General features: G+C 33.5%; 1 protein-coding gene across 1 annotated transcript; it reads left to right on the plus strand.

Moving 5' to 3' along the window:
• Positions 1–16166: 16166 nt before the first annotated feature.
• LOC103948009 (BOI-related E3 ubiquitin-protein ligase 1) lies at positions 16167–17790 on the plus strand. Its single transcript, XM_009358996.3, has 3 exons — positions 16167–16435; positions 16525–16864; positions 17098–17790. The coding sequence occupies exons 1-3, from the start codon at positions 16371–16373 to the stop codon at positions 17674–17676; spliced, it is 984 nt and encodes a 327-aa protein (XP_009357271.2). The 5' UTR covers positions 16167–16370; the 3' UTR covers positions 17677–17790.
• The last annotated feature ends 2998 nt before the right edge of the window (positions 17791–20788 follow it).

The raw sequence follows: 20788 nt of genomic DNA on the forward strand, positions 1-20788 counted from the left end.
TTCAAGTCTATATTTCGGATCTGTACTAACATGTATGTTTTTATGAATATAGGGGAATATTAATTTTCTTAATGAAGACTATGACAAAATGCCACTGATTCATAACATTACTCTCCACGTTGCAGATCATTCATACAAGGAATACCGGAATGGTTTAAAAGCGGAGTATCATTGTAGGTTAATTTATATTTGAATGCATATTATGTTTGTTATGAGCTTTGTTTATTTTATTCACTCATTAAATACTTTTTATTCTATTTTTATTTATTCATTAAAAACACAAACATAAAGATTCATTTTTTTTAAATATTAATATTTTTTTGTTGGTTATGGACGATGGAAAATAGTTGTTTATAATAGATTTTTTTTTTTTAAATGATTCTATCAGTTAGAACCGACAGGAACATGATGTCAATCCGACAATATTTTTAATTTCCTTGCGGTTACGAACGACATTAATTGATAATATCCGACAGTAGTTAAGTATTTATTGTCGCATATAGCCGACACAAGTTCTGTCGGTTTTAAAGCCTTAACCGACAGAAAATTCATTTCTTGACGCTATCAATTCTGTCGCTTATTATATCCATCACTGCATCTATTTTATGTTGGATTTTACTTAATATCCGATAGTAATATACGTTTCTTCTCGGTTATCATAGCGACACTAATAAATGGTTTCGTAGTAGTGGAAATTCATTCAGAAATTTGTTGTCTACACAATTTCATTGCTCTCTCTTCTCTCTCCATCGCATTCATATAATTTCTTTCTAGTTATTTCTAAGGGAATACAATTCGGTTTTGCTAATCAAATATTCCATACTTTATTGTATCTTGGAAGTGATTTGCCAATAACCCTTTAGCAAACTCATTCGAGTGGGAGCAAATAACATTTTAAGGAAACAATTCAAGTCGTACCTCAAAGCCATCATTCGATTATTTTCTATATTTCTACATTTACTGTAACATTCTTAAAGTGTTATTTTCATCATGGAGAACAAGTCTGATAACATGGCATTGAAGATTATCAATTAAGATGTCTACAAGCTATCAAATTTCACTTGATGGAAGGACAAGATGCGTTTCATGCTTACTATTCTAAATGTCATATATGTGTTGGACTCGCAATTGGAGCTCATTCATGAACCAAGTGACAAAGACACAGACAAAATAGTTGTCGATCGAAAGAAGCATGAAGAAGATGAATTAGTATGTAGATGATATATCTTGGGTACATTATCTGATCGCTTATATGATCTGTATGCACACATTCAATCTCCAAAGGAAATTTGGGAAGCACTTGAACACAAGTACACAAAGGAGAAAAAAGGTACCGATAAATTTGTAATGTTCAAATATTATGAGTTTACTATGTTTGATAACAAACCCATCCTAGACCAAGTTCATGAGTTATTGGTCTTGGTCTCAAAGCTTCATGAACTTAAAATAGTTATTTCGGATCCTATGATATTATGGCAAAATTACTCCAAACATGGAATAACTATAGAAAGAAACTTCTACGCATGGTGGAAGATAATAGTTTGGAGAATTTGTAAAAGGGCATTCAAATTGAAGAGGAAACTCGAAATCATGATAAGAATTTTGCAAATCAAGATTCCTCTGAAGTTCACATTGTCGAATGAAACAAATACAAAAAGAACTTCAAAGTCAAAATTAACAAAGGGAAGTTTAAGAAGACCAATTCCAACAACAATCAAAAGAATGCAAATAGTGTTTACTACCATTGTGGAAAGAAAGGCCATTACATTCGTGATTGTAGACACAGAAAAGCAAGCGAGGAATATGCCAATAAGATGCAAATATGGTGGAAAATTTTGGAATTGATAACATAGTTACAATGGTATCAATGATGCATATTGGCATGGCTACTGAACTGAATATGGTAGTGACAATAAAATCATTCGATTGGTAGCTCGACTCAGAGGCTACTATACATGTGTGCAATGATAAGGCACAATTCAAAACATATGAAGCATCAATGGACAATCAAGATATTTTAATGGGGAATCATAATTCCACCAAGGTTCTAGGAAAATGAACCATTGAACTTTAGTTTACTTCTAGAAAGAAATTGATATTGCTTAATGTAATATATGTTCTAGAAATTAGAAAGAATCATGTGTCTGCAAATTTATTATGTAAGAACGGCATAAAGACTGTTTTAGAGTCCGACAAGTTAAAAATGTTGAAAATGAGATGTTTGTTGGGAAGGGGTATTCTTGTGATGGGATGTTCAAACTAAGTATTAATAATAAAGTGAATTCTTTTGTTTATATTGTTGGATCTTCCTCTCATTTATGGCACTTACGTTTAGCATATGTAAATTTTAGATCTTTAGAATACATGCGTACACTTGGTTTGATTGCTTGCAATGATGATTATAATAATAAATGTGAAACATCTATTCAAGCAAAAATGACTAAGAAACATTTTCCAAAACAAGTTTATTAGACTTAATACATTCTGACATATGTGAATTTAATGGTGTTTTAACAAGAGGATGAAAAAGATATTTTATCACATTTATAGATGATTGTTTAAAGTTCACTTATGTTAAAACCAAAAAAGAAGGAAAATTAAATGTCTTTGTAGTGATAGAGGTGGTGAATATTTTTCACATGAATTTGATATGTTTTTATGAAGAGCATGGTGTTATACATCAAAGAACTGCACCTCATACACCACAACAAAATGGTTTGGCAAAAAGAAAATATAGGACACTCACTGCAATGATTAATTATATGATGATTAACGCTAATACTCCAAAATATTTATGGGGTGAAGCATTGTTTACTATATGTCATATGCACAATAGAATTACATCTACTTAGACACATGTGTCACCATGAAATTTGGAAAGGAAGAAAACCAAATTTGTCATATTTGAGAGTATGGGGTTGTGTGGCTTTTTACAAGGCACTTGATCCTAAGAGATTCAAGTTGGGTCCAAGAGGAATTAAAAGCATATTTGTAGGATATGCAAAAAATTCAAAGGCATATAGATTACTTAATTTAGACTCACATACAGTAGTTGAGTCTAGAGATGTCGAATTTATAGAAAATAAATTCTATAATGACTACTTCGTGTCTGGAAAAGAGAACAATCAAACACCTTTCTCTAATCTGGATAACAGTTATTCTCAATGTGAGAAAAGAAAACAATCTGAAATTGTAAATGAACCTAGGAAAAGCCAAGGAGTAAGAAAAGAAAATACTCTAGGCCTAGACTTTATTTCCTCTCAATCTATTGTATTTTTAGTTGAAGGAAATAGAAAAAAGATTCTGAAAAAAATACCCATATTGTTGAATGTTGAAGATGATCCTAACAGTCTAAGCGAAGCAATGACTTCAAGAAATGCAACCTTTTGGAAAGAGGCTATAGGTGATGAATTTGAATCATTAATATTTAATCAGACATGAGTTTTAGTAGACTTGCCCCAATGATCAAAAGCAATAGGTTGTAAGTGTGTGTTTAGAAGAAAATACAATATAGATGGGTTTATTCAGACATTTAAAGTCAGGTTGGTTGCCAAGGGTTTTAAATAGAAAAATGGAATAGACTATTTCAATACACATGTACCAGTAGCTAGGCTCATATCAATTAAAATATTGTTTGTGTTGGCATCTTTATATAATTTGTATGTGCATCAAATGGATGTGAAAACAACTTTTTTTTTTAATGGTGATTTGGATGAAGAAGTCTATATGGAACAACCAGAAGGGTTTGTTCTCCCTGGGAATGAAAAGAAAGTTTGTAAATTAGTCAAGTCGTTATATCAATTGAAGCAAGCACCAAAACAATGATATGAAAAGTTTGATTTGTCATTTTATCATATGGATTTAGACATAACAGTGCTGATAAATGCATATACTCTAAATTCACAAAATGAATATGGTGTTGTTATATGTTTATATGTCGACGACTTGCTAATTTTTTGTACAAACATGAAAGGTGTATCTGAAACTAAAGAGTATCCAAATGAAGGAACCTCACCTTTAGTTTATAGTAGCAGCGACATGGGAACATGAAAGTTGTTATATGTTTATATGTCGAGGACTTGAATGAAGTAGATAATATCTTGGGAATTAAAGTAAAGAAGCATAGTAGGGGTTACGCTTTGTGTCAGTCACATTATATAGAAAAGTTGCTTCTTAAGTTTAAGCATCTACAAATAAAAGAAGCAAATGCCCCTGATGACCCTAGTGAGATTTTGCTTAATAATTTTGGCAAGTCTATTGCACAGCTTGAGTATGCTAGTGTAATTTGAAGTTTAATGTATGTCATGCATTGCACCAGGCCAGATAAGGTATACAATGGAAAGTTTGTTTAGAGCATACAATAAGGTATACAATGGAAAGTCTAGATATATTAGCTTAAGACATGAATATGTCAAGCAATTAATAACTGATGGAGTTATTAATGTTATTTATGTTAAATCAAGTAATAACTTGGCAGATCCGTTAACGAAAGCACTTTCAAAAGCTTTGGTAGTTAGTACATCTAGTGTAATGGGGCTAAAACCCTTTACTGAAAATTAGCCACCAATAATGGTAACCCGACTTTGTCTAGAACATCACTAGTTTAAAAGTTTAATGGGTAATAACAAGTTATTGATAAGTGGTTGTCAAATGACTGAAAATTAATATATAACTCATTCTAGGATGATCAGTGCAAGATTGTTATGTTTAGGAGGATGAGTTTTATCTCTTGATGAGGTTATTTGTAGATATGTTTATAGTAGCAGCGACATGGGAATGAACCTCACCTATATGTACATAAGAAGTGGTGCCGCTTCTACCAAGAGTTGGGTTTTCTCATGTAAATGTTTATGAAACCAAGATGAAGCACAAGACCATAATAGTGCTTAATTAGTTCAGAAATTTCTTTAAGGAAATAAAACATAGTCATGCGTGTAGTGATTCCGGTTTTAACATAAGAATAGTTGGTTTAAACTTAGGTCACTATCACATTCGTTATAACTTCGAATTACTTACATTAATTAAAGGTTTAATTCGAAAGACACCTTTATTGTATGCATGATTATATCGGTATGCTTGTGTTTAATTATAAAGAGAGAATTATTGTCAGGGAAGTGTTATTGGCACTCCAAAAATTCATTCTACACTCCTCACAAGTGTATTTTTCTTTCTAAGTATAGAAAGTTTGGAGTGTAGAATGAGAATTTTGGAGCACCAATAACAATTCCTTATTGTAATACCATTTATTATATATTCTTAAAATTGGGAAGGATTGTTGAATATTTCGAAAATATGTATGTATGTGTGTGTGTGTGTGTGTGTGTGTGTAGAATCTATATTATATGTATATGTACATGCGTGCTTATTGGCAGAGAATAGAGTTGGGTTATTGCCCAACAATCATATCTCTTCAATTTGAAGCATTGCAGCTTTTCATTGTTGTTAACAGACATACACTTTGGTTGGGCATCTTAACCATGCTTTACAACAAATATGACATTTGGGTAATTGGTGTTTTGTATCAGATATGTCTATTAGATATACTGCTACAATGAGTTGTATCCCATGATGTAAAGGCATATACTCAAACCAAATGATGTGTCTAACATGTGCAATACTCTCTATATATTGGTAACATTGGCAGAAGAGAAATTCATTTAGAAATTTGTTGTCTACACAATTTCCTTACTCTCTCTTCTCTCTATCACATTCATATAATTTCTTTCTAGTTATTTCTAAGGGAATACAATTCGGTTTTGCTAATCGAATATTCCATACTTTGTTGTATTTTGGAAGTGAGTTGCCAAGAACCCCTCAGCAAACTCATTCAAGTGGGGCAAATAACACTTTAAGGAAACAATTCAAGTCGTACTTTAAAGTCATCCTTCAGATTATTCTTTATATTTCCACATTTATTCTAACACTTCATTCTCCCCTCGCTAGAGATCATAGGTAATTCTAACTAGATTTCGCCTCCGTCCACGAATGTGTATAAATTTAGTTTCAACAATACGCATGTGGTGAATGAATTTACCTGAACTGTACGTGTGGGGTTCTAGTCATTTGCCAACAAAAAAAAAAAAACTCACCTCTGACTTTTGCCGTACGTATCTTGTGTGTCGCAATGCACAAGCGTATCAGTTGTAGCTGAGACATATCTAGGGTATATTTGTTTTAACAACCGTAGCTCTTCTACTATGCATTTTGAATTTGTTGCTTGCTACGAAGGGACGACAGAAGCTTGTTGAAACACAAACTTTTGTTGGTTATATATCAGTACTGATGCTGTGAAAGCTTACCCACACAAAACCAACAAAGGTTCAGTTTTCTCGTTGTTGTCATTCAAAAGGTCATTTGCTTTGTTGCTCTCAAACATGAATGGCCCATAGTTATAAGAGCAACCTCTCGAGATATAACTAAAATCTCTCGAATGGCCGAATAATCATGATTTAGTAGAGTGACGGTTCCCTCATGTTTACGCTAAATAGTTCATCATACCTGAGTTTTCTGTGAATGTAGTTGTATATAAATGAACTTTTGGGATGTGCCTGACTAATTCGACATCTCCTTTATTTGCTACAAGTGTCGATAGACTTATTTTAGGGATTATAGGCTTCAACACCCATTCGGGTGCACCAATGATGTTCATCTGAGGGCTTGCTATGTAATTGACCAAAGAGAGTGAGCTGGCCACATTTTAGTCGGACTCCATGCCCTAAATAGTAAATATGCTTTTGTATTCTAGGAATTAGAATACAAAAATTGCTCTCTTTTATAAAGAAAGCGTGGGTCTATCATCATGTATTGACTTTGCAATATACTATTCAACAATACAACCATTTAGTTGTATCGTACCTAATTAATACTGAAGTACTCTTCTGTTTCAGCCCGAAGTAATACTTTTCTATCTTGCATGAAATGAATGTATTAACAATTAATTATTTGTTAAGCAAATGGGCAATGGGCATGACCACTTTGACTTGACAATCGGGAATCAAGGATTCATTCTTTGAAGTCGATATATCAACGCCAAATTCATTTTTGATCTTTTTGTCAAATACAAATAGCATCCACGTCTTTCTCCAGCACCCTCCACTTCAACTTTATCATGTCCAATTTTTTTTTTAAGCATAAACATACAGTACCCAAAAGAGACAGCACAAACATAAAAAATTGTTCAATATCTCAAACTAATAATATACAACTATTTAAACATTTTAATAACGATGCACAGGTCCAATCTCACCAACCTGTTTAATTTGTTGTTTATTAGCTAGTGATCGATGATTATGATATTGATCCAATCTTTTATTTTATTTTTTTGTTTATCATAACTTCTACGAATGCATTTAGATAATGGAGAAAGCACGATTAATATTTTCTGAGTACGACTTTCATTTGTGGTTGTGGCATCAAAAGCCAAAATTAACTTTGTGATTGTAGCATCAAGGGCATCATAAAGGAGAATAGATACCAGTGCACCATAAAGAGTCCATGATTAAAATTAATCTTAATTATATAAGAATTTCTGTATATATTTAGGTAATGTGCACCATCTACTCAATAATAAAAATAGACAAAAATGTTATCTTCTTAACTTCTTCTGAGAAAACGTCAATTAAGAAAGACGAGGTCGAATATCTTATACTATAGTTTGAGTAAGTATGATATCTATATATAAGAATCAAGTAGTATGAGTTGATACCTATAACACTAGTGCTACACTAATGTGAGTTCAATAACTATGAGTCATATTTTTTTACAAAATTAGTTTATAAGTATCACACTCATGAATTTAATATATTGAACTCATGAGTTCAGTATGTTAGTATTACACTCAAATTTTAAAATCCACGGTAGGATGTGATTCTTATATGAGTTTAAGACAAAATTTGCATCCCAATGAAGGAATGCACATATCTCATTCCTTACAAATAATGAATCTTCGTTTTATAAAATTTATTTGTGTAACCTGACCCATGACACTTAATTTTACCGTTGGCTTCTTAATTTTAACAAGGTGTCACAGACTCACAAGAATCATTGATATAGGTAGACCCGGCCCATCGAGGATGATTAGCTTTGGTCGCTTTCTCCAGCAGCATATATACATACCTCTATGCATCATTCCTGACGTGCCTCACATCTAAAGTGGGTACGGGAAAGAGCTATCTGCAGCATTATCTCAAGACTCACACTACCCAATATTGGTAATTACTGTAACATCTGCATGAATCGGTATTAGTCCCTAAATAATTCATAATTTCTCATTTATTTATAATATCCTCTTAACAAGGTTCTCCAATTGTGATTACATAAGTGATTAACAATGACGCGTTGCCGTAATGGGGTTCATGTGAGATATATACAAAGAACAAAATTGCATACTTTTCTAAGGTTTTTTCTATGCTTGCGTTGCAGAATGTAATTGGAAGTTGAATTATGTGGGGTCCCATTAGGCCCACAATGCTATGTTTTGGCTCGAAATAGCAAAGGTATGGGGTCCCATTAGGCACATTCGTTTAAACAAGAAAAGCTTGTCATTGCAAGTTAAGGCTTTCTTAGTCAAGGGAAAAGACATTTTTAGATTGAGGTTTTGATTTGAAATAAACATATATACATATAAAATAAAGAGAATTGTTATTGGCACTTCAAAATTCTCATTCTACACTTCAAATTTTCTATATTTAGAAAGAAAAATACATTTGTGAGGAGTGAAAAATAAGATTTTTAAAGTATCAATAACACTTCCTAAAATAAATTACAAAACAAATTAGGGTTACAATATTTTCCTTGCGGTTTCCATTAGTAAAAGACAGAGAGATACATCAATTTTTTTTACTAGACCCAAAGATAGAATCACCTTATTCAAAAAGGAACATAACCCTATTATTCAATCATATCATTGAAAGATTGAAAGCAAAATATTGGCCCACAATTGCGGAGTAGCATACTTTTGATAAAGTACGTGATTAGTGACCACACTATGGCCTTTATAATATGCACAAATTTTCTCTATCAATCCATGCTTTGTCCTGCAGCCTCCAATAGAGAAATTCAAGAAAGTGACATGCCCACGTTTCAATCGGTTTGGTTGCAATTTGGTGTTTGTTTGTGTTGTCAATTGAGTTTTAAATTTTTACCTAGCAAGCATTTGTTTGTCAATTATACACACACAGGTTCAATAATATAGAACTGAGTGGAGGCCTGCGGTTCACGTAGTTTCGGCCAAGAATAATACTAACCCTAATATGCCAAAATACAAAGTCGATTAGTCTCTCGCAGGAAAAGAAAAGATGGCAAAATATGGACTGCCAATGTCTCTGTCTTCATACTTCATCTTGTGAAGGGAACAAGGATGAGTGGGAGATTTCAACTATTTCTTTGACATTATGGTGCGTTTAAAGTTGGGAATCAAATTCGTTGGATACAATGATTTTCCAATTGTATTTATTTATTTATTTTCTTTCTTTGTTGCATTCTAGACTGATCAATTCAAAGAAATCATCATTGCAGGAATCATGATTAAAAAACGGATAGAACTTAGCTGCTGATTCTTCAACAGCCCAGTACCGTTCTTAAAAAACCTAATCAAATCTAACAATTTAAATAATGGGTCCAATTAGTTATAATTTTCAACAGCGTTGAAGGTGCGTTTAGGTGAGCAACACAGGAATCTTCATCCTGACTTATTTCATATTTTTCTTAAAAATAAAAAGATAACATGGAATAATTCGTAATCAACCAAAATTACAGATCAAAATACTTTAAAAGTGTGTTGTATCGGCCACGCAATATGCATAATTTTCCTACCCCATAACATGTGAAACAACCGATTATTAAATTGAGCCAAGTTAATTAGGAAAAGTTTCACGTTAAAACATTAACTAAGAATTCAGGCGGCGGCACTAATGAACACGACATGGTGGTGTCGAGTCATCCGATCTCAATGAGTGACCTAATTTACACTAATTTGGGTTTGTTTCTTTTTCAATTAGGTGGATAATCACATTTAACTAAGCATATGTCCTCAAATTGCGGATCTTTGGACTTTTGAGGGACCTAAGTGCTTCTTTTTTGCTTTAGTATAAAAGCCTGGTAACTTTATTATGACTTCCCGTTTCACTAGCTTTGATCATTTAGCTACCCACTTAAGAAAAGCTCCCCAATCCTGCTTATCTTCTTTTACAAGATTATATTACTTGAATAACCTAATTGCGTTTTCATTGGCAGTTCTGACACGTCATATTGTCAAGTTAATAATCCATACACATGACTTCCTCACCTCCAATTCTATAACCAATAGCTCAAATTCATAGCCAAACTAATATGACATATGCAATTGTTCAAATTAGCAGTTTAATAATATGTAAAATCGTAATTGTATTGGTTTCAATTGATAACACGACACAAATATGTACTAGTCAAGTTACTTGTTATACAAGTAAATCTAAGCCCGCATGGATTTACATAACCTAAAATTCTGACCAGATTCTTCTATACTAGCATAAGAGCTAAATTACTTAGGTATCTTTTGATATAGGTGCTTCAGTTTTGAATTTTCTAGATCAAACATCCATGCCTTTTAGTGATTCGATTAAACTTTTTTTTTTGTCATAATTTTGGTGCTATATGCACATTATATTGTAACAAATTTCCTATAATCTAGCCTTTTGATTACACTCTCCTCTGTTAGAGATAATTGTAACAAAAAAAAAAAAGTTGGTTAGATTCAATTTATTTTCACAATAATGCTACAATTTAGCAATAATTATCTACGATTTAAGATATTTTCTTTCCAAAATAGTTTAAAATATTTTTAAATCCCCCAAAATCAAACGCCGAAATAAGTTTTTCTTTTAGTACATTAAAAGAAAATAGGATTGAGAATAATATAAACGTACCAATACACAATGTGTACAAAATAAAACAAACCAAAATAAAAATAATGTACCAATATTAACAATATGTATCAAATCAAATGTACCAAAATTGCAAATAAACGTACCAATTAATGATTTTTGTAAATTCAAACGTACCTGTAGATAATATATACGTAATGTATTGTACCTAATAATAATTCATCAACAACTATACTTAAAAAAATAGCCAAAAAAATATAATTTCACAAAAAAATTGAAAAAATTACACGGAGCTTTTATGTTGATCACCAACTATTTGAAAAAGAAAAAACCATTTGGAAAAAGAAATAATATTAAATGTTTGCATAACAATATATATATATATATATATATATATATCTATGATCAAAAAATCTTATTTGGAAGAAGGGAAAATATAGTTTAATTACTAATATCTCCATTGAATAAGGAAAAGTGTATCATGCAAATAAAAGCATAAATTCAAAAATTATTTTAATTTTAAAAAATAGAGATGATTATTGGTTAAAGCACTTTAATCAAATTTTAAAAAGGCACAGATATTTAATCTAAATGATATATAAAAAAAATTATAGGAGTATCTAATTTGCTCAATTACTTATCATATTTAAGTAACTGCCGTTAGCCAGGTGGCGAGAATAAGTAGAAGTAGACTAGGGTTTGAAACCCTCTAATGTAAACAGGAACAAGAACAAAAAAAATTACCTTACAAATAATTCAGAATCATAAGTTGAATTTTTTACCATTTGTATTTTAGCTTTTCAAACAAGATATACAATCCAAGTGGAGTAATCATATATAGTGCTTATAAGACCAAACAAGTAGATATGCTTCTTGGTTATCAGAACCACTATACACGTCCATGATGTGTTTTCGATATTAGTGTGGTTCCCACATTTGAAAAACTTTTTAGAATCGTGGTGGGATCTTCCAAGTGGTTTAGCACGTAAAACCGACCTCTCCGGATATAAAAGGAGAAAATAAAGGGCCGGCATGGCCTGCTAGCTAGCTAGTGGCTATTGATGCTTGCAACACTAGATGTGAAAAGGAGATGGAACTTTAGGAACGTCTTTGGAAACTTCTAAAAGAAATCTAATTTTAAGCTGTTCTAACGAATAAAGGGAAATAAATAGTGCAGATACAGTCACCATTTCTACAGTCTACTCCACGTACAAATATAATGCAAGGAAAAACAAACGCAGTGATGGAATATGCCATTGTTTTCCTTCCTTATTTTTATCCTCTAGTTTTTTCTGTCATGTGCTTGGACGGGTTATATATTATTTGGCAAATCGAAGACAAATCTGCTAAGATATCCCATAGCTTTAATATTTAGTTTCCTGCCCTTTTTCACATATTCCAATTCCATATATTTTTTAAGGAATTCAAGAGGTAGAAATCCAAAAATATTTTCCTAAACAGTATTAAGGGGGCAACTGATGTGAAGATGGTGGTGGATATGTTACGTACTGGGAACGGCTGTAATGAATCTGCAAAATTGTAGAAGACCCTCAAAGAGTTTAGTAGCTAGGCATCGTTGTGGTGCCGACCAAGAACCCCGTGATGATCAAGTCATAGAGCTTGTAATTCTCCATGACATTCGGGTGATAATCACTTCCCAAATTCCTACAATTGTTTGTTTTTAAGTTTTGTCATAGGCAGACAATATGTCAGCACAGGTTGTGGCTACATTTGCTCGATCGTAGGGAGCACATTCAGTTTTTAAATTTAATATTCTTTTAATTTTTAATTCCCTAAAAAGACAAAAGAGGGCATATTTCTTTATTATTTTTTTTCAAGGGACCAGCGGGTGTCGAAGCAACATTTTCATAGACTAAAAAGATTTACAGACGCATTTTAACCTTCTCATAAAATTCTTCTTAAGCACGCCTAATAAAACCAGGCAAACTATACCATGTCCCTTCCCATGAAACTCTAGCCATTTGCAACAAGGTATGGCTCTTCATAAGGAAGGCCCTCATCTTATGAGGAGCCATACCTTGTTGCCTAGATAAAAAAACGGAGTGGGTTGCCATTGATTCCGTGAGTGCATGTGGTGTGTTGGTATTTAAAGGCATTTTGGTAACAAATGTCAGGTTCTTAGAAAAAAGTTAAAATTCGTATTTTTAATGGGGTGTAATTAAAAAATTAGGGTAAACTTGGATAAGTAATGGTGTTTAAATAGAAAAACTCTATTTTTATATGTCTGTGATTTATTTCAATAAAAATTTACCTTCTGAAAGGAAAATCATTTTTTCCGTATTATATATATGTTACTGCTACCAAATAGGCACACATATCACAAATACCAAGCTACTAATTAATATATGTAGCAATCTTAACAATGCAACGTAATATATTTAATGCACCCATTTGGTTTTCATCTATCTCCCTCTTTTATCTATTTCTTTTGCCTTCTTTATGTCATAGGCATTTGCGTTTGCTTGTGTATCTTACCCTAATTTTCTTTTGAGGTGGATAAAGTGAAGCATACGTTACGAACCCTAATGGGATGATGAATGCAAGCAATAATAGATGGAATGAATAAAGAGAGAAAAAGGTGAGGGATAGTGGATATGGGAATCCATCTGTCTTCATTCATATTTGCTATCTTTTTTGGTGGCAACTCCTTTTCCTTTCTTTCCCCTTCTTTATGTTCTCATTTTCTTTCCTATTTCAATTGTGCGTGTTCGTGAGGGAATTAAAGAAGATGTTAGATAGTTTCAGACAAGGTGGGGTTACTGTTCTATCGACTTCATTTCGGTCAATACCCCATAATTTGATTGCATATTTTGGCCCCTCCAATTCAATTATGGTGTCTGAATTAAGAACTTGATGCCAACGTTTTGATTATTTTCGTTGCTGTTAATTTATTTGGGACAACTTCACCATTGACCTTGACCCTATCTTAATGTTCCAGATATTTTGGTGCAACTGCAGGTTGTGAAAAATTGGTGTAGGAAATTAAGAGAAATTGCAATATATATTTCTTTACTTGTTAGGAAAGAATTTAACTGGAATTTAAAAACATACATGTGATTTTGACTAAGAAAAATTGCAATATTATAAAATCAATTGGGACTTATTAGCAAATTACTCCATATGACAGATCTGGAATTAATCACAAGAATTTCTTACCAGCAACCTATTCCAATATAGTTATCAAATAGTCATTGATTTAGTAATAGTACTCTTAACATAGTTGGAGAAATATCAATTTAGACACAGATGAATGTACATGACAATAATATATAAGCGTAACTTTGTTGTTGATGAATTATTTTGTTGAGAATAAAGCTTTGTCGTGGGTGATATTGTGATGTGTGAGAATTATTTCACTGAAATCAAATCGAAAGTGGGTAAAGAGATAAGATACTGGGAAATGAATAACAACACTCTAAAAATAACAGCTATACATGATGAAATAGTTATGGATTTTAAATTACATGAGCCACTTAATACTATGATTTAATGATATTCTTATTCACTTATAAGTGAGATGTCTTAAGTTCAATTCTCACAAAAGCAAAATTTGAATCACATTGAAATTGTTTGAATCGTAAATGTTACTGAATTCCCATTCATCACTTGAACAAACCCGATCGAAGGACAAAAATACACTAGTTTCCGATTGCCAATTAGCAAGAGAGAAGTTTCTACGTACCTTCACCACCCTAATGCCATGCTATTTGGCTTGGGTTTCAAGGGGTAATAATCACAGCTACGCAAAGTCTTACAAAGGAAGATTATAGTCCTTAAGCAATAATTAATTAAATTGGCATGCACTTGTATGATCCATCCCTACCTGTACATCTTTATTAAATAGTTCAAAGTAAACCATGCTGTGAAATCTAATCAATTTCCTATAAATAAGCAAATGTTTACGTTAAGATTAAATTAATTGTATTACTAAACAAGGATTATGGTGCTCCATTTCGCAAAAAAGGACAAACCCAACACCCCCCCCCCCCCCCCAAAAAACAACACAATTCAAAAAGTTGAAAGCCACCATTCACCGTTGACCTTGACCACGATACCACAATACTAACGTGCACCGTGCCACACGAGAAAAATCTACCGGAATCCCTGGTTGTCCGTTAACGGAGACCGCCAGTTAAAGAAAGGAGACAAGGTAGCAGAACGGGGAAACCGCCCGCGTAAAGGGCGTGTGGGCCTGCATATTTAGGTCCCCCCCCCAAAGAGAATTGGATCCTCTCCGAGGCAATCCCTTGCGATCCTTCTGACTGGTATTAATGAGCCGTTAAATTTTTATCAAACAGTTATAAATAAAAAATATTTTCAAAAATTATAATAATTATAACAGTTAAATTTTCACTAATCCTGATTAGGAGGATTCCTAGAATTTGTCTCGAGGAGATCCAATTCTCTCCGTAGGAGGTGGCTAGTGGGTCAGCTTTATTCTATTCACACACGCACACCCGTACACGTGGGACACTCCCTCGTTGGCCCCACAAACCTCCCCTAATCCCATAATAAAAGTTACGTACCCAACGAGTGCTGCTGCTACTTTCGGGAAAAGTCCTCTCTGCAACTGTACCTTATCTGTGACGTGGCGGATATGCTGCAGGTTATTTTTTATTTTTTATTTATCTATAAAACTTTCAATATATTAAAAAACTAGTACAAAACTCACAGGGAACCCGAGGAACAAAAAATACATAAAATAAAAGGTCCAAATAGAATGAGAGTTGCAGCCCAAAGTCCCTGGAAGTTTCGTAAAATTCCGTCAATGTCCGTGTAAGTTCGGTCCAATTACGGGAAAAACCCACGACGAAATCGAAGAGTGAATGCAAAGTGAAAGGGTAGGTTACGGGTGGCCCTTTTAATAACTGTGAAATATTTTAGATTCGAATTCCATATATAACGAATTTCATATTAAATTAAATTGTTTATTTTTTAATTTAACTAAACTTCTCATATAAATATATCATTGTATTAAAAAAAAAAAAAATAGAAGAACACATTCCGTGACAACTTTTGTTCTTAAAGAGGTTCGTTGTGAGTGAATTATATAAGTCTTTTTTTAATATTTTAATCGAGAATGTAAATCTTTTAATTAAAAAATAATAAAATTTATTTATTTAATAAAAAAATTTAAATAGAACCAAAATCTGCCACTTCCATGTCTCACAATTAGTTTTTGTGATTCTTTTCAAGTTTACAAAAATAAAAATAATAATAATAATTTTCCCAACAAAAGTTGTATAAAAATAGGATTTTCTTTTTCTTGTTGGGATACCTTTAACTTTTGCTTCTCTCTCTCTCCCTTCACTTTCTCTCTCCTCTCTTTCTGCCTAATAAATTGATTCAGGCTCTCTAATCGCCATCCCTATTGCGTGCTCTTCCCTTCATCATATCCTCATTCTCTTCAAACCCTCTCATTTTATTTCTCTCCTATCCTCTTCCTCTCACAACAAAAATCACACCAAAAATCTACTCTGTATTTCCATGGCAGTTGAAGCTCAGCACCACCACCATGTAGTTCTAATCCCACCACAACTGATTCCCAACAGGTACTTTCCACCCTCCAAAATAAAATTTCAAAACATGGGTTTTGTTTATTTTTCATTTTTCTGATTTGGGTTGTTCTTAATTTTTGCAGAGATTTCATCAAAACCAACCAAGGAAATCCAAATATTTACAGTGCCCAGATGGATTCCGGCCTTCTTTTGTCGACCGCAATGCCGGAAAATCTGCTTCCGATGTATCAGTCTCCTTTCTATGACGCAAATAAGGCTTCCATGAACAAGGAGGCGGCAGACAGTGGCCTCACATACAACAACATCTCCGCTCCCCGGAAGCGGCCGAGAGAACAATTAATCAATGACTTCAACAATTTTTCAGTCCCTCAGAAGACCAAAATTTCTTCTTTTCTCGACCAAGACATTGCTTTTCAAATCCAACAACAGCAATCTGAAATCGACCACTTCATTGCCCAACATGTAAGTTTTCCACCCTTTTTGACCTCTGTTTTAACCCAACCTTCTTGTAATTTTTCATTTTTTTTTTCTCTAAAGGTTTGGTGCCATTTTTCAATAACTGATGACAAATTTAAAAACCCAGTTTTTTTTTTTTTAATCTCGTTCATGTCATCAGGCAGAGAGAATTGCCATGAAATTTAAGATTTTTATTTTTATTTATCTTTTCCTGTACTGATTTTTATTTGGTTTTTCAGACGGAAAAAGTGAGATTGGAACTCGAGGAGCAAAGAAAGCAGCAATCGAGAATGTTAGTATCGGAAATACAGGATAGAATCGTCAAGAAACTGAAAGAGAAAGATGAGGAGATTCAGAGGATGGGAAAGCTCAATTGGGTTCTCCAAGAACGAGTCAAGAGCCTATTCGCCGAGAATCAGATATGGAGGGACTTGGCACAGACAAACGAAGCCACAGCCAATTCCCTACGCACCAATTTAGAGCAAGTCCTGGCGCACGTTAACGACGATCACCACGCCGGCGGCAGCGGTGCCATGGCCACAGCTTTGGCGGATGATGCCCAATCATTCTGCGGGAGCAACGAATACGGGCGGGATATTGAGGCGGTGGACAGCGGAAATGCGGCGGTTGGCGGTGGCGTTCGCGGTGGTTCTGGTGGTGGAGATAGGATGTGCAAGAGTTGTGGGGGGAGAGAGTCAAGGGTGTTGTTGCTGCCATGCAGGCATTTGTGCTTGTGTACAATGTGTGGGTCCACCCTCCTCAATTGCCCTGCATGCAACTCTGTCATCAATGCCAGTGTGCATGTTAATTTCTCTTAGGAATTTTAGTGCTCAGAAAATTGAACAAAAACATTGTCAATACTTTTTGGACAAAAAGAAAAAAAAAATTAGAGTAAAATGTTTTTTCTTGTTTAATTAATTTTTCCTTCTCTATCTTCTTCTCTTTGGATAGATACAATTTCCATCATTTTTTTAATTTTATTTCTTTTAGAGTAATGTGGATGATGAGTTCATACCTAATCGGTCTCATTGCATCAAGTTATTTCCTTTGATAGGCTTGATGCCACATTGGGTTGTTATCCAAAAGCACGAGAATTTTGCAATGCACAAATTGCATTGTACGGCTGGATTCCTATAACTGAATTTTGATAATTTAGATTTATACGTTCAAACATTAATACATCTTATATCTCCATATTCCACACAAATATCCTTCCAAAGCAAGGAAAATGAAATTATCAAACTCTTACCTAGCCCATATTTTAACTTTTTAACTTGAGGTATGCCCTTGCTTATCAAATTTAGTGTGGTAAGGAATCTATACAGGATGGGAAAGCTTCTTGGGTGGTCGGTTGAATATATGTTGTAAAGAACACGATGCATATGAAACGAGGGCACCTGTGATGTTGCTGTTCACTGTTTCAGGTTCATGCATTATTATGCAGATGCAGCAGGCAGCAGCAATGCCAAAGCCTTTTAAAAGTTGGGATGACGGACCTAAATATGTCATAAAAAGCAAAGGTTAAAAATGGAGGATGCCAACAATCGTGATGCGTCAAAATTTGCATCATTGTGTTCATCTACTCCAACGTGGGGACCTCCTTTACTATTCAATTGCTCTTTCGTAGCTTTCCCAACTTTTCATCCGTTTCTCTTTTTCTGTTGTAGTTATCTTTTCCAATTTTTGGTTTTTTTGGGAATTTCCTTTACCACTCTTTCTTGGGGTGTGAGTTTGAGTACTTCTGTGAACTTTTCTCATTGTTTTCTTGGGGGAGTTCCAGTCATTTTGTGCTTCAGAAACTTTGGTTTTTGTTCCACGTTGTTAGTCACATTTACATAGAGTAGTGAGCAATACCATTAATTGAGAGTCAGTGAACAAAAATAATTTCTACATACCAGGGCATAGAAAAATAGTGCTCTAATCTAGGCAGGTTTAAGTCTCTAAGCTAATATAATTTGATCCGTTTGATTGATTACTTTGGTTAAAAATAGAACTCAAGTCGATTAGGTGTTAGAAGATTTTTAAGTCCTTTAAATTTGAGTTTAACTCGAATCGTGATTCATACATGTTGGCAAGCTAAACTCGATCCAAACTGACCTCGATTCAAACTAAACTCAACGGCTTAATTAACATTAATCCATACACAACCCAACTTTGCTTATTCTCAGCTATATAATAATTTGCCAGTCCCATTTGTATTTGATTAGGGTTTCCACTATTGTCCAATAATGCTATCAAGTTGGGCACTATCTCAATGAAAAATGGCAATCATGACGATTGACGAACACTTTGCTTGTTGAAGAAAATATGGGTTTTAAAGGATGCCAAAATCTATACCGCGCTTATGATCATGGGAACACCACAAACCAAATTATTTTGCTTTTTTCTGGAAAAAAAAAATAATTTAAGTAATTAGACAATCATTAAACATGCGCAAATATAAAATGGAAAAACATGATCGATCTTTCTTGTACTTCTCAATTGAGAGATGAATCGAAATGATAATGTTTTCAAATCCTCCCCCCCCACCATGTCCTTATACCCTTTCCTTTTTAACTATTTTATGCCATCTTTTGATTCTTTATCTGTGAGTTCTTTCCTTTTCGATGTCTCAAGTTTATTTCTTACAAAGCACAAAGGACACTGTAATTGAAAGGTGACCCGTATCCAACGTATATAGTACTCATTTGTCTAATCAGTAGTCACCAGCCTCTCTCTCTCTCTCTCTCTCTCTCTCTCTCTCTCTCTCTCTCTAAATTGATTGTGTTTTCATGTAGTCGTGTTAGCTGGAATGTGTTTTACATTCAAATACTAAAATCTGGGGGAGCAGCTGCAGGAGCTAAAGACTCATAAAGTAATGATTAGGTATCTTGAAATTTGGTGACTAATTTTTAGTTGTTAGATCCTTAATCAAGAATACAATAATAAAAATAGCCATGAATTTCGGAGAACCAGTTTCAAAGCATAGGATACCGGGATTAGGAACAATAGAATTTTAGTATAAAGCATATATACCCTGAACTCTGATAATTTTTTTTCGATACAAAGTCTAAACAAATTTAGAAAGGAAAAAAGTCAAAATTGTTTACGCATTATCAAAACTACTTTTGTTCTTTTTTTTTTCTTTCTAGATGATCAATACATGTGACAATCTACAACCACGCGTAACTCATGCTCAAGGCTCATATCCATTATCTTTCTAGTTTCTACTTGCAACAGCAAAAATGGAATGATCTTGCACATTCAATATATAATGCACCAGAAGAACGTCACCATGCCGTGAATTTCTCTTCTCCAACCACATGTTGAAAGTTGAAACTCTGTTTTCCTCCAACCACATGTTGAAAGTTGAAACTCTGTTTTCCTTACTATAAATAAATAAAAGAAAATACAAACTATTATTATATAAGAATAAGGTTTTGGTACAAAATAAATAAATCAATAAGTAGTTTCGAATCGACCGTAAACCTTAACTCAAGCGGCATGAAACGCGAGATGAAGAGGACAGCGATTCTAGGGTTTCATAAGGTTTTGCTTTCTATCAAAAGAGAAATACAATTCGTTATTAGAAAGAACATTAGACCCAAAATTAGCTTCTTAAAACACATGTTGAAGTTCTATATTAATTCCATGCAAGTAACAGGTCTCGATTTCGTTCCCAAAATTAATTATTTGACTCAAAAATTTATTTGAATGCTTTGTTATAACTGCCTTTGTTTTTCTCTTTTTAATAAATGCATGTCACAACCTGCAACACGACTAATCGATCCATGCACCAAGAGCCAATTCAGTTTATGTCCACTCGCAACAACAAAAACTCAATGACTCTATTGAATTTAATTCACAAGAATATCGACTATAACGTCAGCCCAGAAACTACCCGCTTCTATTCAAAATCATAATAAATGAAAAATCTGTCACCTGAGAAGT

This window comes from the organism of the source record quoted next, unplaced genomic scaffold (assembly GCF_019419815.1).
Source record: "Pyrus x bretschneideri cultivar Hongxiangsu unplaced genomic scaffold, Pyrus_bretschneideri_v1 Contig19, whole genome shotgun sequence".
Taxonomy (NCBI): domain Eukaryota; kingdom Viridiplantae; phylum Streptophyta; class Magnoliopsida; order Rosales; family Rosaceae; genus Pyrus; species Pyrus x bretschneideri.

What these genes read in the sequence shown, in the direction of transcription:
- LOC103948009 (XM_009358996.3), top strand. Translation starts at nt 16,371, where the DNA reads ATGGCAGTTGAAGCTCAGCACCACCACCATGTAGTTCTAATCCCACCA. An exon ending in CCACAACTGATTCCCAACAG is followed by an intron (nt 16,436 to 16,524) that starts GTACTTTCCACC and finishes TAATTTTTGCAG; the next exon opens with AGATTTCATCAAAACCAACC. An exon ending in ACCACTTCATTGCCCAACAT is followed by an intron (nt 16,865 to 17,097) that starts GTAAGTTTTCCA and finishes TTGGTTTTTCAG; the next exon opens with ACGGAAAAAGTGAGATTGGA.